General features: G+C 45.7%; 2 protein-coding genes across 3 annotated transcripts in view; one reads left to right on the forward strand and one right to left on the reverse strand.

The window, feature by feature from the left end:
* The window catches only part of wdpcp (WD repeat containing planar cell polarity effector), a 66,687-nt gene extending 56,055 nt beyond the window's left edge, over positions 1–10,632 (reverse strand). For both annotated transcript variants that reach the window (XM_061228214.1, XM_061228212.1), the window contains exon 1: positions 10,038–10,632. The gene's annotated coding sequence lies outside the window, so the exon portion shown is untranslated. The remainder of the gene's footprint in view (positions 1–10,037) is intronic.
* Positions 10,633–10,898: 266 nt separating this feature from the next.
* Positions 10,899–18,499, forward strand: mdh1ab (malate dehydrogenase 1Ab, NAD (soluble)). Its single transcript, XM_061228215.1, has 9 exons — positions 10,899–11,053; positions 12,076–12,174; positions 12,934–13,030; positions 13,746–13,921; positions 15,445–15,567; positions 16,581–16,757; positions 17,077–17,190; positions 17,560–17,649; positions 18,150–18,499. Exons 1-9 carry the CDS (start codon positions 11,051–11,053, stop codon positions 18,270–18,272), a joined length of 1,002 nt encoding a protein of 333 aa, XP_061084199.1. The 5' UTR covers positions 10,899–11,050; the 3' UTR covers positions 18,273–18,499.
* The last annotated feature ends 811 nt before the right edge of the window (positions 18,500–19,310 follow it).

The raw sequence follows: 19,310 nt of genomic DNA on the forward strand, positions 1-19,310 counted from the left end.
GCTGGGACTCTAAGACAAACAGGGGCGGAGAGGGGGAGAGGGGCCGGCTGGAAAGCCTGCCCGCGAGGGGACCTCTAAGAACATCAGCAAACGTCATTAGAGCACTGGAGGGAGCCGCACACAGCCCGGCGCTGTTTAAGAAAGTATTTACCGCGAGACGCCGAGCAGTTAGGCAAACACACGGGGACAAATAACCGGCCCAAGCTGGAAGGAGCAGCATTCCTACCCTCCTCGACACGGGAGACCGTGGAAGCCTCCAGAAGCCTCAGGTGGCTCCTCTTGCCCTAAAAAAACGCTGTGTCCCAAGGTTACTAGCTCTGGTCGATCGGACCCTGCCGGTCTGTCGGTCCCAGCTGTGTGCGGGGTGTGATGCCCCAATACTATGACTACGCAGCTCAACTGGTGGACTGGTTGATAAGCAGCAGGTTCTGGCAACGAGATAGCCCTGTGAATAAAATTCAATACTCTAAACTGGACACGACAAAATGATAGAAAACACAAGGATGAAAACTGCTTCCAATAACAAAGCTTTTTATTCTGCCTTTGCTGGGTACTGTCAAGCCTTCCCCTACATCAGAACACCACATCACACCCCACCCAGGCAGGAGCACCCCAAGTAACATGCCAGTAACACTACTGGAGACGGTGCCCACGATGGCTGAAACTAACTTCTCTATTTCCAGAGACCACACACAACTAGTCTATGCACACGGCCCATTACAAGTAATAAAAGTTAATTAGATGGGCCAAAATAGGTAAGGAAGATGCACTTCTTCAAGGTAAATAAAATTTAAACTAATTTCCATTAATAGTATTTCCCCTTGGTTTTCTTGACAGCAGCAATATCAGGTGTATCAGAAGTGATGTACAGATTGTACATTGTACATTGATATTATCACAATTATTGAACAAGCTGTACTTAAGACAAATGTCGGTAAATTCCTGCCTATGTGCGTCAAAGGTGCATGCAATTTCTTTTACGACTCTATCAACAGTGTGATTGTGCTTCATGACATACCCTCTGGTTATTTATATAAAAGGTCAGGACTCAATATGGCAAAACCTAAACGGTTTCATTTAACTCTAACATGACAAGCCAGCTACAAACTAAAAAACCCAGATTAGTGAAGCCCCTGAAAGACCAATTCCACCACTGCCCCCCATTCACGGTCACCATGTCTTTGAATTTGTTGGGATTTACACGAACACCAACCCAATTCCAACGACCACACACATATACACACATACACACAGGTTCCAGAGACTGACATGGTGTCCGGACCACACCAGGCGGGTCTCTGAAAGGTTGGCAGAATGTTCTGGCCTTCACAGCATCACACGGCTCATCTGATCCACGGGGTCATGACAGGAAGTGACACCTGTCCGCTCGTAAACGAGCTCCGCGACCCTATGGCCGCATCCCAGCGGTCACGGGCCCCTCTCTCCCCTTCTGCCGGTCCACATCCCTCGGACTGACCTGGGAGGGTCGTACAGACGCCCGCGCGTTTCTCCTCAGGCCTGAAGGAAGAGGGCTTGGTGTCCTTCAAGGAAAGCGCCATTTTATTGGAGAGAAAAGTACACAAGCAATCAGGGACATGAATAACTGTTAACATTCATCTGAATCCGGCACACACAAAATCTACCAAAAGGGCAGCTTGTTTCTCTTCATAAGAGACTCCTTCAGGTTATGTGAATCCGGAGTGATTGTGATGTCCGTTACTCCAGCTGCTTTGGCTTTGTAAGAGAAGAAAGGGTTGGGTTGTGGACCTGCACTCAGGGTAATGGTGCATCATGGTCACTTTAAGGGCTGGCATTGCTCCAGAATCCCGTGTGTTTGAAGGTGGGCCTGTCCTTGTCTCTGGTCACTCAGGAATGACCACAGTGCCCTCACACTGTGTACTTAAAAACACACCAGCCAATTAGTGCCCTCACACTGTGTAGTGAAAAACACACCAGCCAATCCTGGGCTGGAGGTGCCGGGCTGTCTGCAGAGCCTTGAACGTTCTTCTCTTTGCCAAATTTAACCAAGGGACTGAACAAAGCTACCATGCAGCACCACCCTGTCCCAAAATATACTGAGAAGTAAGAGTGAAGACACCATGCAAGGATAAGATCAGGACACCCTGTTGGGTATGTTGAGCGTTTTTCATTAGCGTTTTTAACTAGCTCACTTGCCAGAACTGGGCATGGTGAGGCAGCTAATGGTGGCTAATTGGCCACCACTCCCTAGCTCTTAGTTTGCCAGCTAAGGTAAGGTAAATAATTAGGCAATCGTCAGTTTGACATTTTAATTCCTTCTCATCTGACTTATGCCAACTCTAGCATACTCCCCTCCCGCCAAAATGTGACCCCGCTGCTTTGACCTACACCTCAGTTACAAGAAGCCGTCCGTGTCCGGAGAGCACGTGGGGGTCAGTGCCAGAAGACTGAGCCCAGCACACCTGGTGTCCCGGACTCTATCCCAAGCAGAGCAGGTGAGCTGAAGCAGCCGCTCCCATAGGAGCAGAGCGATTTAACAAGGCTACTCTTTCTCCACATCAGTACGATTCCATCCTTCCCCTGACAAAAGGATTCACACAATGCCGGTGCGTTCGAGTCCTTTGAGGAAAAAGAGGAACTTCAAATACAAGTGTATTTGCGAAAGGTTAGCGGGGATAATGGAGGAGAAGTGCCGTACCGCTTCAAGCCCCGTCCTGTTAGAACCCGTCTCCTCTTTCCCCGGGTTCTGCCGCGGGGGGGGAGGCCCGTGCTGCATAGTCACTGGCGGTTAAGGCATTAGAACGACTCAAAGGGCGATGTCTCACATTTCAGACGGCTGCCTGTCAGGCCCAGGAATGCGGGGCAAGACCGATCCAGCTGAGGTCTGTAGTGCTCCTTCATTCCTCTTCTGTAGCGCTCGCTTCTCCTGTGAGAAAAGCGCGGCCCTCCTCCCAACCCCCGCCCCGGCGCGCGGCGGTAATCGGTCGGAGCGTCTCCTCCGGAACCCTAACGCTCCCGTTCCAGAGGCTTTCGTTTCCCGGAGGTTTCTGCGGCGCCTGCCGATTTCACGCCGTTTCCCGGCAGCCGTGCACCATCTGTGGCGTCCCCTCCGTCACACGCTCCGCTCCCACTTAAGCACGCATCACCCAGGCCCGCGCGGCGCTCCCCGGAAACCTCCAGCAACGCAAAACACACACACACACACACACACACACACACGAACACACACACAGAAAGGACCGAGTTATTAACCGAAGGAATCCCGCCGACCGTATTGAGAGCCTTTTTCAGCTGCACCCTTCAGTTTCGACTCCGGCTAGTTGCCGCGCAGACTTACAGAGATATAGACTTACACGTAATTGTTCAAATCCTCAGGCATTTTCCAGAAAGGGAACAAAAGTGTTACAGTGTGGGAGGCTGGGCGCAGGGACGGTCTCTGGGCCAGGAGCGGGGCCTGGTGTTGCCGTAGCGCAAAGAGCAAACGCTAGCGCCACACACCTAAATTACACCAATTTTCCCACCGTTTTGCGGCCACAATGAACGGCGGCGACTCGACAAATTAGGCGGCTAATGTCCCACGTCCAGGACGGGAAGGAATCCAGACAGCACTAGTTCACTCAGGCATGTGAACAGGTGAATCAGCCAGATTCCACCGACACAGCAATTCATTTTTGTGTCCCCTTTAGGCAACACGAGTCGCTGGTCTTAATCTCAGGAACCATACATTCTAGTGTGCTGAAACCTACACAAGGGACATTCAATACAAATAAAATTAATGTTTTTGAAAATATTTTTTTCACTACACTACATGAAGTGTAAAAAGTGCTTTTTCTGCCGGACCTGCTGGGGTTATAGTCCTGCCCAGAAGTAATGACCCGAAATGTAAGCAGGAAGCCTCTGATAGTCGGGAGAGGAGTGGAGGTAGGTTGTGAGAGGTCGGTTGAGAGCCTATGTGAAAAAATGTGCCATGCTCCTTCCACAGACCTTCACTGTGGCTTATAATCTGTGTGCCCATAACCATTTCCTGTCCAACCAAATCATACAGTTGTTGCCATCCCAGCTGTGGCAGTCAGTCGTACCGGCACAGTGCAGAGGACCTGACCTCAGGAGCTCGGTCCCTCCTGGCCCCGCTCCACCCCGTGCCGGTCAGGGGCCCTGAACGAGGGAGCCGGAACATTCCGAGTCCCTGCGCTCCAGACGCGCCCGTGTGCCCCCGGCCGAGCCCGTCAGCCCTTCAGACGCGGCTCTCAGACGGCCCCCCTCGCCTGTCCGCCGCACGTGACTTCAAACCCGAGTCCGCCGCACCCCGCCGTCAGCCCGGGCCCCGGAGCAGCCGGCGGGGCGACGCAATCGGCCTCCACATCTGCGCGGCGAGACGCGAGCCCAAAACAGGGGCCCTTAATCCCCTCCGCCAGCGGCCGAGAGCGCATTCCTCCCCTCGCAAACGGAACGGGAGGGCCGCGCCCGCGCCCGGCCCGGCTCGGCCTCCCTTTATCGCGGGGCAGCGGGTGTGGATGCCAGGGCCCAGACGGGCGTCCAGTTTGAGGGATTTGAATAAATGAGACACGGCGGAGGGTCAGGAGGGGGGCCCCGGGTGCGAGGCGTGACTCGGCTCTCTTCCAGGTGTTGTTCCACATCACTCCGCGACATGACTTCTGCTGTTCTGTTTTTATATAAGCTTGCGGTGAGGAGGGAGGGGAAAAATAAAAATAATTAAACAGAAAGCAAAGCTTTAGCTGGAAAATCAAAGCGGGCCGATCGATCTGCGACTCCCCAGCGCCCTCTGCTGCTCGAGGGAAACTCTACAAGGAGGCTTTGAACATTCAACATAGTCAGCAACGTCAAACAAAACTACTAAAAATACTTTCAATACTATTACTTTTTCATTCACCAGTCACATTGTTCTATTCATGAATGGTAACTGTTTTTTTTTAGAAACTTAAAAGCATCTGAAGACATTTGCAGAGAAAAAACTTGATATTATTGTGGTTCCTTTCACTACAAGACTTGTTTCCTGACTAAGAGAAGTGTGATTGACAGGGTAGTTGGGCCAGTTAGAACACAGTTGTCAGGCGAAGGAAAGGCTTGACCTGAGGATGCCTGTGCCAGGCTCCGGTGTGCTGTGAGGGTGTGTTCGGCCTATAGAGTGCGTTGTAATTGCAGAATTGTTTACAGTTGCTATTTACCTGTGTTGCCAAGTGTCAATGTTTGACTGGTCGCCTGGGGCTGTCTCCTCAAGTTGAAAACATCAAAACAATTTAGACGCACCGGGCTCTTGTGCTTAACCATCATTTACACGTTTCACAGCGTGTAATCACCTATGGAGGCATCATCTCTGCCAATCACAAGGAATTACATTCTGTGACAGTTACAGATCCATTTTGTGGGATTAAACAGAAATGCCATTAGTGTCATTCGCAGTCAAATGCCAAATTCAATGCTTTGAATGCATTCAAAGTTAAAATGAATGAATATTACAGGTTGCAGAAAATGAAGAAATGCTTATTAAAGACTTCCTGCCTCTCGCACGGGTCCCCGTGAGGTCACGAAAGTCTAACATTCACAAAGGGTTCAAGCAAAGTTTGGAAAGTATTCACACGACAAGAATGATCGCAAACACGGCACTACACTGACCTCTAGTGCTCACATAGCGTTCCTGCCGTTAAACACCGAACGGGAAGACAGGTGACAAGGAGACGGACAGGGAACAGGTTTACTCCTTTAGTCCTCCTTTAGTTCACCTTGTCCCTTTGGTCTCTGTATTTTAATGAAACTTAATCCCAATCACAGCAAATTATCATTTTGGAAGACTGGAAGGCACTGGTTCCATTTTGGGGGCTCAAACTACTATCAGAATGCGATGTAACGTGCTGGACGGACCCTGTCTGCGGTGCATATCCGACAGGGCGCAGACAGAGGCGCCCGTGGGGGAGGCAGCAGATGCAGTCGAGTCATGGTGGAGCTGGCTGGATCCTCGCTCTCCGTCGCCCAGTTATCAGGATTTGCCCAAACGAGCTGCAGGCATCGCAGTGGAGATCTGCTCTCAGGCTCCAGGTAGAGGGCCTGAGAGAGCCCCTCAGTGCCCGTTTCCACGGTGCACACACAGACCAGGCCTCTGCTGATCTGCCACCAGATCTCATCTTTCCTATTGTCTCCCCCATTTTGTTTTGATTTTCTTTTGTTTGTCTTAATCCCCACGGAGACGCAAACGCGCGAAGGACATACAAAGCATAGAAAATAAATACAGAAACAGCAATGCTTCTACAATGCCACGAGCACTAAAGGAATTAACGGTTTTCATTTTTCCCAGAAAAGAAAAACATAACAAGTCACAAAAAAAAAAACCTAGTAGCAGCGCTGTGCACAACCACGCTGTCTCCCAATTAAACTAGGACAAACCTAACGGCCGATTTTCTCCAGCTGCACCGACATAAATCGAAGTGACAACAAATAACTATTGACGCTTTTCCTGTGATGGACATGCAGCAAGCCTGCAGGTCTTTGCTGTGGAATTGAGTAACTCCTTGTCTACTGGAGGACAGTTTCATCAGTAAAATGACTGTGGTGTTGCCTATAACTCATATTCATATTGGTCTGTCCATCTCCCTTTACAATAGGAGCCAAAGACAGTCCCTATTGCCAGGGAAACGGGTCACTTCACAAACACAGGGGGAGAAAAATCAAATCACCAAATCAAGTAGACTTATCCTTAACATGTATTTTTCCCCACTGCTGAGAAGTTCTTAAGATGTCTGTCTTGCTTCATAGAAGCAAATACAGAGATTACAAGCCCCTTTGAAACACTGAGAACTGTTTGCGTGCAAGTCACAGCCTGTTCAGATTCACTCTGGCCCACTTAGCCAAATGGAAATTCAATTGTCATTATCCAGAGGAATTTCACTACTTTATAATCAAAGTTAAGAAGCTAAAAGACACATTTGTTGATTATGTACAGAAAGGTCAATTAACTTACAGAACATTTGTAGATTTGTCTTAATTATTGAACAGGCGGACAGAAGGAAACAAACCTGTATTTATGAAATGTACGTAAAGTTTGTCCAAATTCTCAGTAAATAGGTCAAACATGGTGCCATGTGGAAGAACCCAAAGCTGACCATATTCTCACTAAAAAAACCTAGAGCTGGGTGTCTGAGAATGCATTTAGAGAGCTGGTTCTTGTCATGTGACATGCCCCTGCAATTCAGGACCACATGGCGATGCATCATTTGCCACAGGGTTTCCCAGGGAGGCAGGGAGGGTTGAAGGGCACTCCTTGCAGCAGTCTATCTGCAGTGATCTTCCTGCACCAGCTGCTGTGGATAGGACAGGCCCCCTATGTAAAGCCTGAGATGAGCAGGTGGACACAGGGTGGAAAAGCAGCAGCAGCTAGCTGCCTGCGTGTGGGGGAGCACAACTAGTCCTAGTCCATGTCCTGCTGAATTAACGGCAGGACGAGAAACTGGGCATTTCAAATTAACAATAATAATAATAATAATAATAATAATAATAATACAAAAGGAGGAAAATGGTGTTGAAAATTAAACAGATCCACTGCTACTCATCACAGACAAGCCTTTGAATACCTGCAACAGAAATACACCATTTATGAACTGTAGGAACACTGAAAGGTATTATTCATTAGTCTCAAACTGGACAATGATTCCCAATGGCTCCTTTTCTAACTGTGCAGAAACGCACACACATTGTTTAAACTGCATACTGTATGTCCTGTATGGCCAAGACCTGCAGTACAGGGAGGACGGCCCAAAAACGCAGCAGCGGCACACAGCTGGGGCCAGCTGTTACCCTCCGCACAGAGGGGGCACTCGGGCCCAGGGAAGCACCCGGAGCCCTCCGTTTCCACATAGATCCTGCCTCAGTCCGCCCTCTCTGACTGAGTGCGGCGTCCAGCTCTGAATCCCACCACAAGTGCACCAGCTCCTACTGGCATGCAACATGGCGGTTCACCAATCCGACATCGATGTGGCATGCACATCTCTCCGGCCCTAACTTGAATAATTACTCTGGTCACTTGACACAAGCTGACAGACCATGGGGGAAAATATCAGGACTCTTCAGTGCCCCTAAAGTGTGCATTTGTGTCATTTCATTTATAACACTGATATTATGTCAAACATAACAGTGACTGATGCAATATTTACCCTGTATTGTTTTCACAGTATTCATGTACTCAAGTCAGAGTGCTGTAAACATTTTGTAGGTGCAATCAATCGAATGCATTACAAACAAATTACTTTAATAGATTTGGCTACTTCACTTTCTCACTCCATATCAATCATTAACTAAAATGTAATGCATTATTTTAAACCCAAAATTCTAATCAACAGACAGGTTATTAAATTAGGAAACATTAGATGCATTCCCAGCCCCATTGCCTTACAAAAAGAGATGTTCCCCATCTGAGGAAGTTCTGCCCAAAGCAATGGGCCAGTTTCACAAACGCAGATTAAGCCTAGTCCTAGACTAAATGCAATTTTGAATTGAGATTCTCAATACAAAACTTTAGTCTGTGTCCTCGAAACCGGCAGTATATGTTATACTGCAGACAGGGTTCTAGTGGAGTTTTTGTCTCAAGTAAGAATTATATACTATATTGTTGCAGGTTGAGACAAATTCAGATGAAATCCAAATTATAGGCAGCTAGAAAGACTTTCCTCCACAGCAGAGGTTTTACCTGAAAAAAAGAAAATCTGAGATTTTCGTTTTGGCAATTCATAGGCACACTGCACCTTTTCTTGCAATTAGCATTCTAACTAGTAGCTACTACAAATATAAAAAAACAAAATCCCTGAAAGACCCATTTGAAGTAGCCTCCAGTAGATATAGACACACTCAATGAGCTGTAACATAACCCAAGGTTCTTTTGTTTGAGTGATGTAATGACCCTGTAATGAGTCGATGCAATATTCAGAAGTTTGATCAAGTTACACGGCACAAAGTGGGGGTGTAATCCAACTGCCAAAATAGAATTTACACTTTAAGACTTTTTTCTTTAAAATGCTGTATACAAATCATAAGAATGTTCTATGAAGTATTATTCTGCTGTAAAACAACAATAATTAAATCATTAATAAAAATACAATCCTTCCGTCAACATCCCACAGCATGACCAACTGCTTCGACTCTTCCAACACATCTTTCAATTCCAACACATCCAACACCAATTCAATTACTGTACATTGAACGGATATATTGCAAGCGTTCCACTCGGGCAGTGGTGTTGTGCAGCCTACATGAGATATGAAAGCCTTCTAGCTTCTAACCTGTAATGAAAACACTTAAACGATTAACTGGATTTAAAAAGGGTACGAGCTGAGGGACGTATGCAGCATCTGAATTCAAAATTAAGTAATATGCTTAAAATTATACCTAGAGTTATAGCTAGCTAGTACAATACGCAATAAGCACACTGCAATAATACAAAATAAACATATAACCTATACATGGTAGATATGTAGAATTGCCTATTTAATCGATTTTAAGATAACTTTTATTAGCACTACCAACTCGATGCCTGGACCCAACATAACATGTTCGCCAAAGTTAAAAGTAGCAATAAATTTGACAGGCGTCTATAACCTAGGCTACAGCATAATGTCTTAACTTACTAACTAACTTTACAACAATTTTTGATCTATTAAATGTAATAAGTTAACGTTACAGAAAGATAGAAAAGCAAAGGTTTACATGCTTAGCTAGCTAACTTTTAGGTTCACCTAGCAAGCTTGCCAGTAAGTACAAAAACGGTCATAAATCTGGGGCATCTAGCAGACATGCCCTTTAGTAACGGAATTATAGCCTGTCTGGTAGAATTCCCAAACAACGACTTGTCCGGTGACTGAAGTAGAATAACGATAGAGAAACAATGCTGCCTTTGAGCATAGGGCTAGCTTGCTACTAGCCACGTCAAATGTTTAATACGCATGCAATCGTGGATATCTATCCATGCTAGCACTGCAGTTGGGTAGTTGTCCGTGGATGGCCAATTAAAGTGTTACGTTGATGTTGGATACTTTGGTAATATAGCTTCAACTTACCTTTAGCTAGTTAGCTAGGAGTTGTTTTCTCCGTGAATTCGACGTACTGTTAACTCGCTGAGTGGGCGAGCCAAATTAGCTTGCCACAGATTTTTGGGTTGTGAATAATGATCTTCTATCTGCGAATTTCAACTCCACCTTTAAATGAAATGTGCATTTGAATAACCGTAAAACCTATTCTCAAGATAATTAGTTGACGTGTTAAATGAATGAAAGCATCACCGTGGACCAGTTCACGTTTGCAGCTCTGCGACTTCAGCCAAGTGCTACCCAGGACTAAGATTGGAGTGCCCTGTGTCTAGGCAACCAGGGAAGCACAACTCCTCACATCAGACTTAGCCGACTTTAGGCTGTAGTTCCTATTGCACACTATTTTCATCTTCAGAGTAAAGTAAATAATCAGTGGTTTCCTTTTTATAAAGCATAAACTAGCTACAATTATCAGAAAATGTTTTGATTTCACCAATCTGATTTAACTAAAATTATAGCTAATATATAGGTTCATCATTTGAAAGTTTAGCAGCTGGTTCGTTTGGGTTTTTAACGTTAGCGTTTTAACTAGCGTTACTTGCTCCAGTCCTTTTCAGATAGTTAATGATGCTTCATTTTGTTAGTTTGAGCGAACCATCGTATTAAATTAAATTACAAAAACTGGGAAGGAATTATTTCACTATGCTGTATTCCACCCTACATAAAAATCACAGGAAATATCGCCCAATCACATCGTTGTTGTTTTTTTTCGAAGTTAAAAAGGGATTCAATAGAAAAGCACGTGGGCTGTTGATAGTGTGTGTGGGTCGTAGGGTAGTGTATTTGCTTTCTAAACGTAGTCTGTGGTTAAAATGGGAAAGTTAAACAACAACTCCCAGCATGCCACTGAAATGTAACGCACGCGCAGTCCTGTTGTCTTTATATCCAGTGAGCAGCGTAGTAGAAGTAGAGGTGACCCCCCCCCCCCCTACATCATTGAGAGTGGCAGAGTAGCTTGCTGCAGAAGATCTGTAACTGCAAACATGGTGAGATAGTTTGGGTCGCGATTGTCTGAAAATGATTATACTGATGTGCGAGCTTGTAAACGAATTAGCGGTTAGAATATTATTGCTTGTCTATGGAGTGTAAAATACGGATGGCCGCATAGATAATTTATTGAAGCTTATTAGCTTTTCAGTGACAGCATCTAAATGTTAGACAGCTAGCTGTGGTTTATAGTTAACTCGTGTTGGGAAAATCGTTTGAATTGCTTGTTGCCTTAGGATTTTTTGTTCGTTTGTTTGCTTGCTAATTTTTCTTTAGTGTGGCGTATTGCCAGATATGTGCCGTACATTTACAAGTAAAATTATGCACATAATTAAGTATTTACAACTGACACCTATCCGTAGTTTTATAATACGATCGCTTGACGCCGGTGTACGTAAATGCAAATGTAAACCAGTATGCTATCGACGTGGTCGTGGGAAGCTGCCAAATGTTTTTTGCAGTTGAATAGTCCTTTTACTAACTTCGTTATGGCTATTCAAAGCATATCGTAGATATTTGTTTCAACAAGTAATCCCCTTCATTCATTCATGAATTTAGACACAGTTCACTGGCTACATACGTAGCCAACTACAAGAAATGTAACGTTGCAGGGTGTACAGTTCCCACTCGTGGTTTAAAATTGCATGCTTGGCTACAGATAGAATAGCAAATTGGTGCGCAGGTGCCTAGTTAGCTGATGCGTTGATTTGCGTTCAGCTAGCTCACCGACGTTGCACAGAAACCATTCTTTTACTTGCTGGCTCTTAATAGGATTTGAAGAGAACGGATTTGTTTGTCAGTTTATAAATATCTTGGGCCACTACTAGGCCACTCATATGTCACTGTCCAAACGGCAGGGAACTGAGCTCTATTTTAAAATGGTTACACCGCGACCAATTATACGTCTGACTTTCGGTCGCTTTTGGTGCATTTGAACGACTCCTGTTTGAATGTAATTGTTGCGGCCCTAACTGCAGCGTGCAGTCATGGCGGTTTTAGAGTGCGTGCCTCATTTTTGCAGAGTGACCCCATTAGAGTTTTGGTGACCGGCGCTGCTGGACAGATTGCATATTCCCTTCTGTATGGCATCGCGAAGGGTGATGTCTTCGGCAAGGATCAGGTAACAATTGCCTCTCGTTTATGTAATGTCATGCAGTAGAGATTAACTCACTTTTATCAAATATCAATTCGTTTGTGATTATCTGATTTTAGTCGGCATGTATGACGATTCCATGTTGTGCACTACTGAAAATGAGTCCCCAGTTCTACATGATAAATGGCCACCCAAAGCAGAACGATACGTCATTGCTGAGAGTCCAACAGAAAAATATATTTTGTAGTATTGGAAGGTATTTCTGCAATGACGGTATTTTTGAAAACCGCTTCGTCTGGTTTACGCTCTAATTTATATCCGTGAATGACCTTGATAACCTGTTGTACCTGTATATCAAACTTGATGGCAGTCATCGAATTGTCACTTTAATACTGTAGACTTCTCTCACTTGTTTTTTTTAATTTTTTAATTAATTTTTTTTAACAAGCCTGTTGCACACACACTAACATTTCGGCAGAATGCCTTAGTCAATCGTGTTTCCCTGCTGCTTTAGAGAATAAATAAGACGAATGTGTATTTATAGTCATGCTGTGTGCAAATAATTTATTTTGGATTATGATTCAAAAAGAAGCAAATGGTATTTTCTTTTGTAATCACATGGGCGTGTCCCGATACAAAAATGTATCCTTTCCCCATACTTCCGGATGGGAGATGAGATGGGACTGGAGGCATTATTTGAGTGTGGCTGTGAATTGGTGGGTGTCTAGGTGACCTTGGTTAATGTGTTTTCATATTCTCCCCCTCCACCCTCTATGTTCTGGCCAGCCAATCATCCTTATCCTGCTGGACATCTCGCCCATGATGACTGTCCTCAATGGGGTTGTCATGGAGCTTCAGGACTGTGCCCTCCCACTTCTGATAGGTAGGCCTGTTGGCAGAGTTCTGTATTCTGAATTTGAGGGTTATGTCATCAGGGAGCGTCGTCACGGTAACCTGCTAGGCGCCTTGGCTGCACTTGAACTAGCCGAGCTAACACTGCTACACATGTGAGCTAACGCTGCTACACAAGCGAGCTAACATTGCTACCCATGCAAGCTAATGGTTGTCTCTATGACACATTTAAGAAGTAAATGAGATCTTTAATGAATGTCTAATTCTTTAAATGTCTTAAATGTAATAACTTTAATTCAATAAATTAATTTGTATAAGAAATTTGGTTTTACTTAATTTTGACAGTTTCTCAGTTTCTGATATGGAGAAGGACAGGTTATTATACATATGAAACAAAACTGTATTTTAATAGTGATCAGGGGGACATTGAATCGGAAAACGTTCTGTATTGAATGATACGTTTCCTCCCAGTGCAACATTTTGCAGCAGGCTTTGAGGTATGTTTGCTCCCGTTTGGTGGGTGTGTCAGGAGTTTAGCCCAAATCAATAATGACGTAAAAAACAACAAAAAACCTGTAGAACAACTTCTCAGACACCATGGGAGCAAACCAGACTATGCCAGTCACGGTTTGCAACCGGATGTACAACGCGCCACCGTTTGTGTTTAAATAAACGTTTTGCTACATTTTGTCGGGGCTGAACGTGGCCCTGACGTGCTGATGAACTCCCCCCTGGTGTTCCCGCAGAGGTGATCGCAACAGACAAGGAGGAGGTGGCCTTCGCGGACCTGGACGTTGCCATCCTGGTGGGCTCCATGCCCAGGAGGGAGGGCATGGAGAGGAAGGACCTGCTGAAAGCCAACGTGTCCATCTTCAAGTCCCAGGGGGCTGCCCTGGAGAAGTTCGCCAAGAAGACCGTCAAGGTGACTGACGCTACGGGGGCGGGGCCAGGAAGTCGCATTGCGGCGCTTTGGGACACCGCACGCCTCTCGCTAACCGGGCAGTCCGTACAGTCGCTCGCGCGCATGCATGCACATCGGTGGGGGCAGGGGATGGTATAATCAATCGGCTCCACACACTGCAGGCATGCTTTTGACACCTACCTCAGCATTATATTTAGCCCCGTTTCAGTGCTGTGGCGAAGATCTATTTGGTGCACCAAAAGCAGGTTGTATCAGGGATACTGGGATCTGATCCTGGCGAGCAGCCCGTGGTCTTTCGTGCCTGGAGTGCTAGTCGGACTCCCCCCAAGGTCACCATCTGCTGTGCTCTGAAGCCCTTATGTAACGCCTGGCTTTGGATGAGCGCTGTTTGAATTCCTCATATCGGCTGTCAGTGTGGGGTTTGTAAGGAATTGGCATCTGTTCTTATGGCCTCTCATACTGTACAGTTGGTGTGCGTGTGTGTCTGTTAGGAGGGGCTCTGCTACTCTAACCTTTACATCTGATCTCTGTGACCTCATCTCACAAATGGCTAGGGCTATTGTCCTATGCTTGTGTTTAAACCAGGGGTCTCCAACCCTGGTCCTGGAGAGCTATTGGGTCTGCTGGTTTTTGTTTTCACCTTAAAATTAGCACTTGTTGAGACCCAGGTAACCAGGTGAGGTGAGTTAATTAATTAAATTAGAGTAGTTGATTATAGTTAATTGCAGGGTAAGAACGAAAACCAGCAGACCCAGTAGCTCTCCAGGACCAGGGTTGGAGACCACTGGTTTAAACGTATTAGTGCTGATCTGCTGTCGGCTTTGACAACTGAGGTTGTGGTACGGAGACGGGAAATGTGACGCTCAAGTTAGCATCGGCGTCTCCTTGTGCATCAAATGTAACCTGTGACACGGAGCGAACATACTCCAACAACGCGGGAGCAATGCCAAACCATTTAAGATGCACTGCAAACATTTGACAGTGACCGAGTGAGCCGTGCTGTCTTCTCGACCCGTTTGATGTGGGCTGCTCTGTACTCCCTTTGTTTGGCACTTTTCCTTGGTTTTTGCCGAGGCCACAGGGTTTGCTTTGGATGTCCTCTCCGTGGCCACTTTTCACGGGGGCGACATGGCTCAGGCAGTAAGAGCAGTCGTCTGGCAGTCGGAGGGTTGCCGGTTCGATTCCCCGCCCGGGCTGTGTCGAAGTGTCCCTGAGCAAGACACCTAACCCCCAAATGCTCCTGACGAGCTGGTCGGCGCCTTGCATGGCAGCCAATCGCCGTCGGTGTGTGAGTGTGTGTATGAATGGGTGAATGAGAAGCATCAATTGTACAGTGCTTTGGATAAAGGCGCTATATAAATGCCAACCATTTACCATTTTACCATTTACTTGACTGCAGAACACGGTAATTGGCTCAGACTGACTCGTATATCAATTGTATCTGCATTATAGAATGTGATAGGTTCACGAATATGGAATGGAACACGACAGTGTCCTGAATTTGTCCCTCTCCTCTGCCTTAGGTCCTGGTCGTCGGAAACCCTGCAAACACCAACTGCTTAATCGCGGCCAAGTCTGCCCCCTCCATCCCCAAGGAAAACTTCTCCTGCCTGACCCGGCTGGACCACAACAGGGCACGCTCCCAGGTGGGACTCCCTCTGCCTGGGTAACTCCGGTCTCAAGTGGGGGTGTCGAAAGAGCAGTTCATATTTAACATTTAAAAAAATTTGAAGTGTTAAAAACACACTGGGGAAGAAAAAATAGCAATAACTGTATAAAAAATAATAAATATTGATAGGGTACTGCCATTAGATGTAGCTGGACTTCACAATTGGCTGAAGAGAGCAGCCAAAGGTTAACCCTTACTCAAATTCCTTTTAGCTCTAGCCTTTGGGATAAGTGCCCTCAGTCATTGGTCCTGGGTACTCTGTACCAGTGCCTGGGACGGTTGGATGGTAGCTGTGGTGATTATGTACAATGGGAAAGGTGGGTCATTCAATATAGAGGACATTTTACATAAACTGTAGAATCTCTCCCCACCTTCAAGCGCAAACTGAAGGCGCGCCTCTTCAAGCAGCACCTCTCCCCATCCCTCCCTACCTCCCTGTGAACCTTTGTCTTTGTGATTTACTTTGTGTTTTGGTATTTTTAGTTGGCTAGGTAAGCAGTATTTGGATAGTTAAGTTTGGTCACTTTTGCTTTGTTGTTTGTTTATTTGTTGATTTAAAAAATAAATAAATAAATAGGCCCTGGTCCTTATCTTTGTTGTACGGGTAGCAATTGAACTTGTACTTCCCTCTAGGGTCTTTCAGCGCACTTAGCCCTGGTTATGGGTATGCACTTTGTTGTACGTCGCTCTGGATAAGAGTGTCTGCCAAATGCCAGTAATGTAATGTAAAAACCATCATTCTCATGCAGTGCAGAAGGGGCTAGATTGGTCGACTTGTGATCAGAGAGCAAACGTGAATCACTTTGTGCATTTGATTGTTGTCCTCCAGGTTTGTGAATCAACAAATTGAAGATTGAAATCAATAAAGATCTGTTAACTGGCTCATTCCTACTCACTCCTTGATGCTTCTGTAAACCTGTTATATTCATACGGCTGTGTTATATTCCTGGGCCATCTGAGGCGGTTTAAGATGTTCGCTCTTTGATTCAGGTGGCCATGCGTGTCGGTGTGCCTGCCAACGATGTGAAGAACGTCATCATCTGGGGAAACCACTCCTCCACCCAGTACCCCGACATCCACCACGCCAAGGTCAACATCCAAGGGAAGGAGGTGGCTGCCTTCGAGGCTGTGAAGGATGACAGCTGGATCAAGGGGGATTTCATATTGGTGAGTCCAGCGGCTGGAGGCCCTGTGGCCGTCTACGTCGGGACTTCAGTTTTCAGTGTTTACTTGTTATGTTTTCCTCTCTCCATGCTTCCTAGTTATGGCATTCAACACATTTCTAGTTTACGGAGGCATTCACTTTCTAATACATGTCAAATGATAGTGTAACCATGCATAAAATAATTTGTCTACTTGGAGTTACAATGACAATTACTTAGGCAAGCTGGTGAACCATTTTGACACAATAGAAGGAAACAGGGATACCCTTTTTGTATTGTCTCCTGATGGTATTGGCCCTGGCGGTGGTTCTCTCCCCCTGCAGACTGTGCAGCAGCGCGGAGCTGCGGTCATCAAGGCCAGGAAGCTCTCCAGCGCCATGTCTGCTGCCAAGGCCATCTGCGACCACATGAGGGACATCTGGCACGGCACCGCCGAGGTTAGCGCTTAGCGCCATCTTAAATAAATTATTATTATTATTATTATTATTATTATTATACATCTGACACTGTTATCCAAAGCCACTTACAGTTGGTTTGACTAAGCAGGAGTTAGTTCCCCCTGGAGCAATGCGGGGGTTAAGGGCCTTGCTCAAGGGCCCGACAGCAGTGTGGATCTTATTGTGGCTACAACGGGGCTGGAACTAACAACCTTCTGGGTCTCAGTCGTGTACCTTAGCCACTAGGCTACAGGGTGCTCCGGTGGGCCTTCGTGGGGTGGGAAAGAGGGCTGTCATGTGGAGCTGGGAGTTTGGGGCAGGGCACTGGTTTTAAATGCTCCCTAATTGAGCCGGCTCCCTTCCCTCCAGGGTGAGTCTGTCTCCATGGGGGTCTACTCCTCCGGGAACAGCTACGGTGTGCCTGATGACCTCATCTACTCATTCCCTGTTACAATCCAGGTAAAAGCCACATTCCCATCACCAGACTTCCGTTTCTGCCAGGATTTATTCTACTCTACTCAATAAGTACTTTTACACTGTAGCACTCAAGCATTTTCAGGCAAGGTGCTGTTATGTGGCATACATATGTTTTTTATTTTCTTTGTATTTATTTTGTTTATTTTATTTATTCAACAAAAATTATCTAATGGAACATTCAACATAGGGCCACAGAACACTATTAAAAGACAACCAAAATCATAACAACGTTTCGACAGCAGCAGCTGCCGAATGCCAGGCATCCGACTTTCCATAATTGGCTCCATGAATTGTCCCTGCTTATTATTTCATCACATTTTTGTATCCCTGAGGCCTTTGATAAAAAATGAATGAGACTGAGTGAATGACCTTTATTTCTCTGCTGAATGTAGTTGTTTGTCAAACGGAGCGACCGCATTTACAAAATGAAACCAGAGAGAGAGGGTGTGCACGTTGGCCTGAAGGTGTTTTTCTCGACTCAGAATAAGTCCTGGAAGATGGTGGAGGGGCTGGAGATCAACGACTTCTCCCGCGGGAAGCTGGACGCCACCGCGGCAGAGCTGGTGGAGGAGAGGAACACTGCCGTCTCCTTCCTGGGGGAGTGACTAGCGCAGCAGCACTTAGCCACCTCGAAGCCTCCTGACCCTCGTCTGTAACACACTCCTGTGCGCATACGTTGTGTGTCACACCCTCAAGCTGTTACACGAAACGTAGAAATTTTAAACCTAGTTTACCAGGCCTTTGTCAGAAGGTGTCAACAATGCACTAGCTGTCCGATCATTGTAATGGCTGCTTTTTGAGTGTAACAATAAAACCACAAGATTGAGAACTATGGATGACTTTGCTTCGGTTATTTTGATTATTCTAAACTGGTTGGGTTCTAGGATACTCCAGAAAATGATGAAGCTTCAATATGAGCCTTTAACTGCTTGAATGGCTTGGATTGGCACCTTTGAGATTGCTTTCAAATAAATTTGGCTTGGTCTATAGAATTTATAATGTAAAATGAAAACGAAACAAGGAAGGTGTCCGTTTCAGTTTCTAAGTAGGGTAATCTTTGAATATATGGAAATAATTCAGTTCAGGAAGTTTCCTTTTCAGTTTAACCATAGCAATGGTTGCCTTAGTGACTGAGCTGCAATATTAAAGTACCACCACATGATGGCAGTAGAGCGCCATTTGTGAGCCACTCTTTTTTTTTTTTTTTTTTGGTTGAAGGACAGGATTTCTCGTAAACCAGTGTGTCTTAAATTATCGGTTGGACCCCAAAGTGTGTCGTAGGAGTGCATGAGGTGGGTCCTGGAAAGAGGTTGTACTTCACTGAGCTATGCTCGTTATGGGTCCCTAAAAGGTACTACATTTGTTTAAATGTAGTCCAGATGTTAAAAAATATTTCGAATTTGGGTTCTGTTAATTAAAAACTTTAGGTACCTGTGCCTAAGCAACGAATACAGCGCCATTTCGGTCGAACAATGTTTTTTAGTTTTTTTTTTCCAGAATCACATTACAAAATAAACCTTTTGCCTTTTTTTACGAAATCTTTTGTGCAAATATGAGTGTCTCATCAGTCATAAGGTGCCCTTAAGGATGTTGTGGCCTTTGCGTAGTCCTGTGACGACGATCTGCTTGCACTTCTCAGACTT

The sequence above is a fragment of the Conger conger genome, chromosome 18 (assembly GCF_963514075.1).
Source record: "Conger conger chromosome 18, fConCon1.1, whole genome shotgun sequence".
NCBI classification, from domain to species: domain Eukaryota; kingdom Metazoa; phylum Chordata; class Actinopteri; order Anguilliformes; family Congridae; genus Conger; species Conger conger.